This window comes from Rhinoraja longicauda, unplaced genomic scaffold (genome assembly GCF_053455715.1).
Source record: "Rhinoraja longicauda isolate Sanriku21f unplaced genomic scaffold, sRhiLon1.1 Scf001413, whole genome shotgun sequence".
Taxonomy (NCBI): Eukaryota; Metazoa; Chordata; class Chondrichthyes; order Rajiformes; family Arhynchobatidae; genus Rhinoraja; species Rhinoraja longicauda.
The window spans coordinates 19,852-30,556 of record NW_027602628.1 but is presented as its reverse complement, the minus strand read 5'-3'; the positions used below and the strand labels follow the sequence as shown (position 1 = coordinate 30,556).

The window sequence follows — 10,705 nt, the reverse complement described above, 5'->3', positions numbered from 1 at the left end:
TAGTTTTGGAATACTTTCTGGTAAAATACAAGGCCCTAATCTATGTAATGAATAGCTTAAAATTAATCCTGCTGTGCATCTACTATAATGTTGTCTTGAAAATAAAATTGCTTAATTTATCCACCAAATGGGGTTTTGCATGTATTCTTGATGAAGGTGCACCAGGAACATGGTTACTGTGTGAGGCAGCTTAAGTTTTTGATTTGGCTACTGATGTGTATATACTTCACTGTTTCTGCAGAAAAATGTTTGTGGGTGGCCTCAGCTGGGATACCACAAAGAAAGATCTGAAGGACTATTTCTCTAAATTTGGAGAGGTGGTAGATTGCACATTAAAGTTGGATCCCATTACAGGGCGTTCAAGAGGATTTGGATTCGTCCTGTTTAAAGAGGCTGACAGTGTGGATAAGGTATTTGATCACAAACCTTGGGCTTAAAAAGTGGGTTCAGAAGATAATGGCTTAATGAAATAAAGTTTCAGTATTTGTTTTCTCTGATTGATATTTTGAATATTTTTGTTCCGTTTCCATATAGGTTATGGAACAGAAGGAGCATAAATTGAATGGCAAGGTGATAGATCCCAAAAAAGCCAAGGCAATGAAAAAGGAACCCGTAAAGAAAATTTTTGTAGGAGGTCTTTCACCTGATACAGCAGAAGAGAAGATCAGAGAATACTTTGGAGCATTTGGGGAAGTATGTATCTTGCACATTGACTGGCAAAAATGTAGTTATCTTTGAATGACAGTTCAAATTGTAAGATATGGGGTGGCAGAGGGAATCGGTGAGGTGCAATGACATGCAAAATGTTTGTTTCACACGAATTAATAGATCGCTAGGATTGACAGGCCTTCATTTGCTGTTGCCCGTTCCAGGTTTGGTGCATTATCAGTTCAGATGACTTCAGTTTTGGGCAATTTTAATGGCACATCATACTTGTGGTTTGCAAAGTCGTAAATTAAATTTCCTGGTTTTTGCTTTGATAGTAGGAATGTGGTGTGCATCTGCTGGTCTAATATGAATTCTGAATGATACAGTGGAGCATGAACATAGAATGTTAATTGTGTCTCATAAAATTTAGGTGGAATCAATAGAACTTCCTATGGACAACAAAACAAATAAGAGACGTGGATTCTGTTTCATAACGTTCAAGGAAGAGGATCCAGTTAAGAAGATTCTTGAAAAGAAGTTCCATAATGTTGGGCTTAGCAAGGTATGTTGTATTGAAATGAATGCAATGCCAGAAATAACTTGGTGATATGAAATCTAAAGCAATAGTTTGATTGTAATTGGATTTATTTTAATTGTAAATACGGAATGACATGGTGTCTGATAACTGGCCAAGTAATGAGTAACTGCACAATCGTGCTTTTGGTTAATACTATTTTGGGTCCTTATATTCCTGTGTCCAACGGGTTGTGTATTTGCAAAAGGTGCATATGATTTTGATGTATTTTGTGGATCCCTGAGCATGAGTAACGTTAAATTAATAGTCTTACCACTAAATTTGGAAGAACCCTTGATAATACAGAGAGGAAAAGCTGAAACTGTTTCTTATTTGACAGTGTGAGATCAAGGTGGCAATGTCGAAGGAAGTCTATCAGCAGCAACAGCAGTGGGGAGTTGGACGAGGTACTTTTGCAGGTCGAGGCCGTGGGAGAGGCGGTGGGACAGGTGCTGGAGGTAATGTACATTCTTGATGTACTGTGGGGTTAAATTGTAATTGTTCCAGTTGATGAAAATCTTCATTGCACTTTTCAGCCCCAAGCCAGAACTGGAACCAAGGATATAATAACTACTGGAATCCAAACTATGGCAGCTATAACTATGGCTACAATAGCCAGGGCTATGGAGGTTATGGTGGCTATGACTATCCTGCTTATAATAACTACTATGGATATGGTGACTATGGCAGTAAGTGCTTGTTCAACTTTTTCAAATGTGATTGCATGCAATGAACTCTTTATTTTTAACTTTAGACTGTTAAATTGTTTTTGAGCACTGCATGACCTGAAAAACAAATTGGCATGATATGCAAAGGCTGGATTACTGCATGTTCCATCTTAATTTTTCTGCTGCTTTTCCCTTCCATGCTTTTTTTCTTGCAAAGAGGGTGGGGCAATCATTGAAGGGGTTGGGGGCCTTTCTGGTCCGCTGATAAGGATGTGTGCTCCTGTGGGATGGAACTGGCCTACTCGTTCCTGCTGTGGGCCCCTCTTTCCCATTGTGGCACGAGTGATCTGTGTTAGTGCACTGTTCTCACTTAGAGGCCTGGCCAATAACTGAGAAAAACCCAACAATGAATATGAAATTAAAAGATTTAAACCAAGTATTGCAGGTCCAAAATAAAAATAATCAATCAGCAGGTCAGTGGTGTTTTTAGACAGATTGATATTTCAGACATGTGCCTTTGAGAAACTAATAAAACACAAGGAGAGATGCCAATCCCACAATCAGTGATGTAGTGTTACAGTGATTGTGCTTGAACTTGATGGATTTTTTAAATAACCCCATATAACCCAAAAGGATTATTAGTAATCAGCTCGCCTAAAGCCTGTCTAGGGTGAAGATCTTTTTTTGGTGAGGGTCTTTTAAAAAAAAAAAAAAAAAATCAAAATTTCCAGGCTACATATGTGAACTTTTTTTGGTTGAGTGTGAAATGGATCATTGAGCATCTTGTGTAAATGCTAAAAATGTTACAGATCAACAGAGTGGTTATGGGAAAGCACCACGACGTGGAGGTCATCAGAATAGCTACAAACCATACTAAGATTTGTCCCTGCAGCCCATTGGAAGCAGGTATGTTAGCTATTCGTTTAAATTTCATTTTAACATTATTTAACTTTCGTTAAAATTATATTTATAATTAATTTACATATTTTAAAAATTTACAGCACTCAAGTGCTTTTTTTTAAAAGTAGACACTCTTGGAGTTTTGTAATGCAGATGCTGTAAGAAGCTTTATGGCTTTTGCCCTTTTTTTTAACAAGTTTGTAAATTTAAACAGGTAAAGTACTGCTAATGGGTACAAATAAAGGACACTTCAAGACAAAAAGAAAGCCATTGTCTGCTAACTGACATTATACCTTGTTTGTACCCGCCAGCGGGAACTTCATTGCAGGCCATGTGTCACCCTGACCACACGATTCTCACAGGCCCGCTCAATGCGGACAGAGTACGAGACGCTCGCGCTCTCGAATGCTGCCGTTTGGTATGGTCTCTTCCAACATCCTGTATCAGCATTAAAATAAAATGGATACTTCAAGCTTTGCCTTCACTTATTTCTTGCTTATTATATTAATGTAATTTAATGCATTTTTTACAGGCCCCAGTAATGGTTAAATACGACTGCTTACAGAATAATTCATTCTTCTATGGATACAGCTTGTCTTTGGACTTTCCAAGTGTATTAATATATATTTTCTAAATCCAGTTTATTAAATGCTTGCTTTCCTCCCCCCCCCCATTTTAATAGTCCTGTAGTCGTAATTGCAAATAGTCCATGTGCTAAACCCAGACAATTCTTGAGACTTTTTATTACCTGATCATTTGGGGAAGCTTACAGTACTGCACACAGCAAAATACTTCTTAGAAGTTTTTAACGGCTAACATTAGTATACTCACTTCGTTAAATGCCATTGTCTTATGTAATGGGTGTGGAAAATACAATTTGGGCTACAAGTTTTCAAGTTTCTCTGGATTTTTAGTTCATGGACTATTCAGCATTTATCTATAGATTTTATGTAGTAAATATTTTGGTGGTTGCATTAACTGTTGAATTTAAAGCTCAAGGTATATATATGGGTGGGTATTTGTGTATTGTAATTCTTGTACTCTGTTGATCTGTTGAATCTGACCATCTCCAACATCCATTCTCTGTTTGGTTTCTTTTAGGTGAAGGAACAGTATTTTACTCCAGATAGAAGATTCATAGGAAGTGGTGTTTAGGCATCTAAAGCAGCATTTAACTGTCCAGTACATTTTTGTTTTTGTATCATTCGCCAATCCCTCTTCCTATCCACCCCTGCCATCTACACAAGAACTGCTGCCACCTGTCCCATCTCATTGAATTCGGTTTTGATTTTAAAAACAGATATTGCTTTTGTTATTTTTACCTGGTAGATGTGTTTTCTGTGACCAACCATTTCTTTTGTACATTGGCTCCCCATATGGATTGTTACCTTGAATGCGTATGTGTTCAATTCATTGTGATGACATTTAGATATGGTACAAGTACCCTATTGGATTGTTGGTTTTTTAATAAAACTTTTTGTATAATAAATGTTTTGTCTCTTCTGTGTAATTTAATGGCAGTGGCTTTCAATTTTCAATAATTGAAAGTGCCTGAGGTTGAGAATGTGTACGCTCCAAAAGCATTCTCAAATTTATCTAGTGACTATTTGGCCTAAATGTAATTTCTGGGTAGATATTGGCATATTAATTCAAAACAGATGCAGACCAATCAATTGGCATGCAGTTTTGAATTCTTTATGGGCCTAGAATAGTTCCTTTGCTAGGTTCACTATGGGGACATCTGTCTTCCCTATGGAAAGCGTCTATATGATGCTATCAAGGTGGCATCTATCTTCAAGGATCTCCGCCATCCAGACCATATCCTCTTACTCCTACCAGAAGGTACAGAAACCTCAGTCCCACATTGCCAGGTTCAGGAATAGTTGCTTTCAGGGTTTCATAGTTTCTAAACCAACCTGCTTAACCCTAATTCTACCTCAGCAACACCACCAAGGGTCACTTCTTGCGCTACCATTAAGATTTTATAATTGTTTTTTGTGCAGTCGTTAAGTCGTGTTGGGTGATTAATGTATACTGTAACTTGTGTTTTCTGTGTTTGAGTCTTATGTCTGTGATGCTGCAGCAAGTAAGATTTTTCATTGTACCAGTACCTCACTGTACTTTCCATATGACGACAAACTAGGCTTGGATGGAAATCTTGGCATGAATGAATTGGACTGACTGGCCTCTTTCTGTACTTTATTGCTCTGAGCTCATTCTCTTGATGCTTAATGTTTTTGTGCCTATTCTTGGGTTTTGTGATGCTAATCATTGCCTGTAAGTATGGTAGCCTTATCAAATCTCTTGTTCAATGCTTCACTCCCTAGATGACGTGCCACTTTGTCACATCGGCCTTGTTCACAATTTGGAGAATAAAATGAGGTCTGGGATGTGATATTCTGCGTGATAGCATTAGATAATTTTCTTGCTATTCTCTTGAAAGGCTGGATGTGTGACTGATTGGTGTGAGGGGAGGTCTAATGGTATCTCTGATTCTGAACTGAGACAGATCACACTGACCATAAAGCCATGTTCTATGTCCTATGTTCTATTTGCCATTTTGAGCAATGGACATTAGTGGATATTTAATATGTTCCTAGGAATCTACTGGTTCTATTGCATCTATTTGCTGCAGTGGTCAGTACTACTCCATATCCTGCTCTTACCATTAACTTGTTTTGTACAGGTGGTTAACCCTTGGGATTAAAGGAAAAGGTCTGAAAAGCTATCCCAGGGGATTCAAGGGAATCCCAGGATACTTGTTCGGTGTTTTTTTAAAAGAATACACCTCAAGTTATTGACTGCTCGTTTGTGAGGAGGGTCCAGTGAGTGCAAACTAAGACCTGCAAAAGAGTTGAAGACCACACCTAGGCGTTTGTTTTTGAAGGGTATTGTGCTTGTAAGAATAGGCCTGAAAGGGTCTTGACCCGAAAAGTCACCTATTCCTTCTCTCCTGAGATGCTGCCTGACCCGCTGAGTTACTCAAGCTTTTTTTGATCCCTGTGGCCTGAAAGGAGAAGTCAGTGGATGTATTTACGGCAGAGATAGATACTTGATTCGTACGGGCGTCAGAGGTTATATGGAGAAGGCAGGAGAATGGGTTTGGAGGGAGAGATAGATCAGCCATGATTGAATGGCGGAAAGACTTGAAGGGCCGAATGGCCTAATTCTCTCCTATCCCTTATGATTTTGTGATCTTATGAAGATGTATACTCCCAGTTAGGGATGGGAAGTATCATGAAGGTGAAATACCAAATTAGAGATTGTTAAATTCAATTGTTTAAGACTAATCAAAGGTGTTTGATGGACACTAACAAGTGTGTTATCTGCTGAACTAGTGAAGAAAGATGTTTCAAAGCCTCAGTAAACCACCAGTTCTTTACTGAGAGAATGTCCCCTTACACTATGCGCCCTGAAAGCAATGCTCCTTTACCTAATTGCGTACATGGCAGGGCATTGGCTGTGATCGCATGGATCCACAATGAGAGCCCAGTTTGGATTAGTCTTCATACAAAGACATTGATAAAATTCATTTCCTTGCAGGTGTCATCCTTTGGTTATGTACAGAAACAGGATAAAGGTTTCCAGCATAGCATCGGTGAGCCAGAAACTGCTACAGATGTGCCTATTACAGCTGGCTGGCTTTTGACAGTGGTACTTGTGTCCTCCGATCCCTTCTGAGGCAAGGGCACCCCAGAGCAGTTAGCACAACTACCACCTCAGCCTCTGATAACCTATTGGTTGTGTGTTCTCAAGCAAGTATCTCATTGTACCAGTATTTCCCATACTTGTGCATTTGGCAATAAGTCTAACTTGATCCTTTGGGAGGCTGTGAGGTCAAAGTGCATGTCCTGGCTAAAATCACCAGGTAAGTGACCCAACTGCCCCTTTGGACAAACAATGTTCATTCGCCATAGGCTATGAAGCTGGAGTTCTTTCATTTGAAGCCCTTTTTAAAAAAAAGTCAAGGTAACAGCCAAGCTTTTATGTGTAAAGATCAAACATTTCCTGTTTAACCAGTCATCTTCCACCCTGAGGGTCTGTACGAGAAGGGGAACCAGCTACTGCTTGAATTTAAAATAATTATTTTTCTATTCCTGCACTATCCCGCTGTGTCCTCGCTTTTCCTCCCCAAGCCAACCTCTATTCTCTGGCAGGATATCTGTTTTTCTAATTCTCTTTTCCACCTTTAAGAACCTTCTTTGACCACGTTGGTTATCTCAAGCGACCTGTTTGAGGACATGTTTGTTCCATTAAGTACAGTTATTGCTGCTTGACTTGTTTATACTCGTATTCACTTGTTTATTCCCCTTGGCCATCAGCACCATCCTGCACTAAGGAAAGCTTGAACTCTAATGAGGGAATCTCTTCCTCATCCGTGGTTTGATTCAATGCCCTGTTCACCCCTGGTACTATTTGTATTTTTGTGCAGTATGTGATTTGTACAGATGCAATAATTTTTTTTAAGTCACTGGTTATTATTGAGTGAAGTGAGAGTTGAGCAGTTTTTTCTTCTATCTACTTGGTATCTATTACCTAACTAGAGGAGGCAAGCAATCTGCTTAAACCAATTTTACACCAAGTATCCAATCAAGGAGGTTGTTAATCAGCAGTCATAGAAACCATAGAGCTAGTGTCAACGGGTTATCAATGGTTGGAACCCATGTGCAAATTCACCATAGGCCAACCTTATTTTGAAGAAAGTACAGGCTATGACATTTATTGTGCTTTTATTGACCTGGTGGTCGCTAGATGTACCTGTTGGTCAGAAGTTCATTAGAAAGAATGGTTTGAGTCAACAAAGTAAACATCACAATTTTTAAAGGGGAAATGCAATAGAGACTATCACAAATCTTTGAATGGTGCAGATAAATTGAGAAAGTTGCTAATGAATCCGTGGCAGTTTAGTGGAGCTGATCAAAAACAAAATACATCTAAATAAGAAGTAGTAATGGAAGTGAACCATAGAATGCAGATCCAAAGTACAAAGGCATGATGAAAATATATTTATGCAGTGAGCAATAATGAATTGGGAATGCACTGCCTAAAACCATGGAAGCAGATTCAATGACTTTCAAAAGGAATTTGGATGGACATGAAGCAGGACTATTTGGGAAAGAATTTACTGAGTAATTGGGAAAGAGTTGGGCTAATTGGATAGGTTCTTTTGAGGTACGAAGAGCAAGGTGTTCTCCATTAATGAGAAACAATTTAGTGGAATTATCCATCACCTTTTACAAAATTACACACTTGTTTCCATAGGGTGGGGAAAAGGATTACATGCTGAGCTGCTCTACACAGATTTGAAACTGTAGCTGTTGCTGTAGAAATCTAGTAATAGGAAATATCTGCTTAACATTCCTGCAGTACCTGTGTCCTGCTTGTTGTGAACTGTTTGGGATCCAACAACACTGACAGGATAGTAATGCTGTCCGTGAGAGTTTGAGCTACTGTGTGATGCATGGATTTTTGAATAGCTTTAATGTGGACTGACGTTTTGACTTGGTATTATCTTATATGTATCATTGTTGCATATTGCTTCAAAATGTTTGCATTTCCATTCTAAATTTAGTTTATTGTCATGCGTACCAAGGTACAGTGAAAAGCTTTTGTTGCGTGTTAACCAATCAGCGAAGACAATGCATGATTACAATCGAGCCATCCACAGTGTACAGATACATGATAAAGGGAATAAGATGAATAATGTTTAGTGCAAGATAAACATCCAGTAAAGCTTGGTCAAATATAGTCCGAGGATCTCCGCCAAAATAGTTAGTAGCTCAGGACTGCTCTCTAGTCATTGGTAGGAAGGTTCAGTTGCCTGATACCAGCTGGGAAGAAACTGTCCCTGAATCTGGAGGTGTGTGTTTTCACATTTCTATACATTCTACCCAATGGGCGAAGTAGTGGCCAGGGTGCGCCTCGTCCTTGATGTAATGGCTCTGTCATGTTACAGATTGAGAACATCTTTCAACCCAGATCCGGATTTAACACTTAATAAAATCACTTTGTATACTGGAGGGGTTACCATCCACAAACTATGTGACATTGTTCTTAGATCTTTCTGACATTGAAGCAATCCTTAAGATCTTCACCACAATAATAATCTATTTTATAAATGAGATGACTGAACAAGTAGGCTAAATAAACTGGATAATAATGTATCTATTTAAAGGAAAACATTTCCAGATTGTTTTTTTATTATTCTTCCTGTTTACTATCTGCCCTTCCTAATTATATTTTGCTTACACCAAGAAATCTACTGAAACAATGAAGCCAAGTTCATATTTGTTTGGTAAGATCCTGCACGAGGTTTGATCCAAAGTTATAATGTATCATTGCTGGATGTTTCCTTCCTTCGCTACTCTTGTTTCTCTTTACTTATCTCTTCCACCTACCAGTTCTGTTACAACACACTGGAAATCCGCTAATATACATCCCAGCGGGTAAAGAGAAAGAAACATAGTTCTAAAAAACAATGTACATGGATACGATCAATTTTTTCCCCTCCCTACACCTGCAACAGGCATGTTCTGTAAATTCAATCGACTTTAACTCGGTTAGAAATTAGGCTGCAGCAATTGTGCTAGATATCTTTTCTGTGTTTTTGTGTACTTTCCAATGCTTCCTACTGGAAAGTGCTTCACCAAGGAATATCATGATGACTTGGGCTTGGCTATGCTCCTGTGTGCAAATTAGAACTGTAGTTCAACTGCACTACAATATTTATCTCGGTAATACAATTGTGCAGATTGATGGGGAAATTGTTGGCGCCAAACACTTGTGTACTGCCTTGGAGAGGTCTGCTGTGTGATTTTACCGAGTTCTATGCATTCACTGTACTAGGTACATGTGACAATAAAGTATCTGAATCAGTGAGAAGGAAATTTACACTGAGAAGGGACAATAGGTCTTACAAGGATTTCAAATGGCATGTATATAATATTGATAAAGCTATACAATTCTGGGAATAATTTCAAATATTAATAGATATATCACCCATGTAAAAAAATATTTTACAAACATCAGCTTGCAAAGCTTATAAATTTATAGCATTTAATACGCATTACCAGAGAAAAAATGCATTATATATTTACAAGATGAAATTGCTCAAAACTAGTTCTATCAATGGGGAGTATAAGAAAAAAACTGCAGATGCTGGTACAAATCGATTTATTCACAAAATGCTGGAGTAACTCAGCAGGTCAGGCAGCATCTTGGGAGAGAAGGAATGGGTGACGTTTCGGGTCTGAAGAAGGGCCTCGACCCGAAACATCACCCATTCCTTCTCTCCCGAGATGCTGCCTGACCTGCTGAGTTACTCCAGCATTTTGTGAATAAATCTATCAATGGCGAGGTAGGCAGACCTATGTTGGGATGACACCAGTGGCAAGGAGGATGATGAGGATGAGGATTATAGCCACGATTACTGCAAGGATAATCATCATTTTTGTGTTTTTCCACCACATCTTCCTTGCGATTTTTGTGGATGTTTTCTGAAAAGAATCAGCCTGAAACAGAGGATAGGAAATTCAGAATATAGGTGCAGAATGTGCCAAGATGTCCTCATCACATTCATCCTGCTCGGAACAGATAATTTGGGATTTTCATTTCAGCAAAATGGAGGGATAACAAAAATCCTCTGTAACCCCTCAAGCAATGCCTCTGGTAAACAGGAGCCCAGCTCATGTGGAATAATCAATGTTACTGTTATACATTTGTGCCTACTTTCCATACCCAGTTGGGTAAAGTTGTGGCTTTTACTTTGTAATTAGTCTGGGTGTCTTATCTTTATGGATGCATTCCTCTCTACCAATTTGTGCAATATTCAGATTCAGAGGTCCAACAAAAGCACCTGGCTTTTCCAAATACTAGATATTTGTGCCTTTTTGCAGTTCCATTTCCTTAACTGAAA

General features: G+C 38.7%; 1 protein-coding gene across 3 annotated transcripts; it reads left to right on the top strand.

Annotated features, from left to right (window-relative positions):
• Positions 1-223: 223 nt before the first annotated feature.
• LOC144591673 (heterogeneous nuclear ribonucleoprotein D0-like) lies at positions 224-4,268 on the top strand. 3 transcript variants are annotated; one of them, XM_078395712.1, is made up of 7 exons: positions 225-410; positions 535-693; positions 1,079-1,210; positions 1,563-1,680; positions 1,759-1,911; positions 2,700-2,796; positions 3,892-4,268. In XM_078395712.1, the coding sequence occupies exons 1-6, from the start codon at positions 246-248 to the stop codon at positions 2,765-2,767; spliced, it is 795 nt and encodes a 264-aa protein (XP_078251838.1). In that variant the 5' UTR covers positions 225-245; the 3' UTR covers positions 2,768-2,796; positions 3,892-4,268. The 3 variants fall into 3 exon arrangements, with proteins under 3 accessions (XP_078251840.1, XP_078251838.1, XP_078251839.1); XM_078395713.1 differs by lacking the exon at positions 3,892-4,268 and adding an exon at positions 3,102-3,876; XM_078395714.1 differs by lacking the exon at positions 2,700-2,796 and having other exon boundaries at positions 224-410.
• Positions 4,269-10,705: the final 6,437 nt, after the last annotated feature.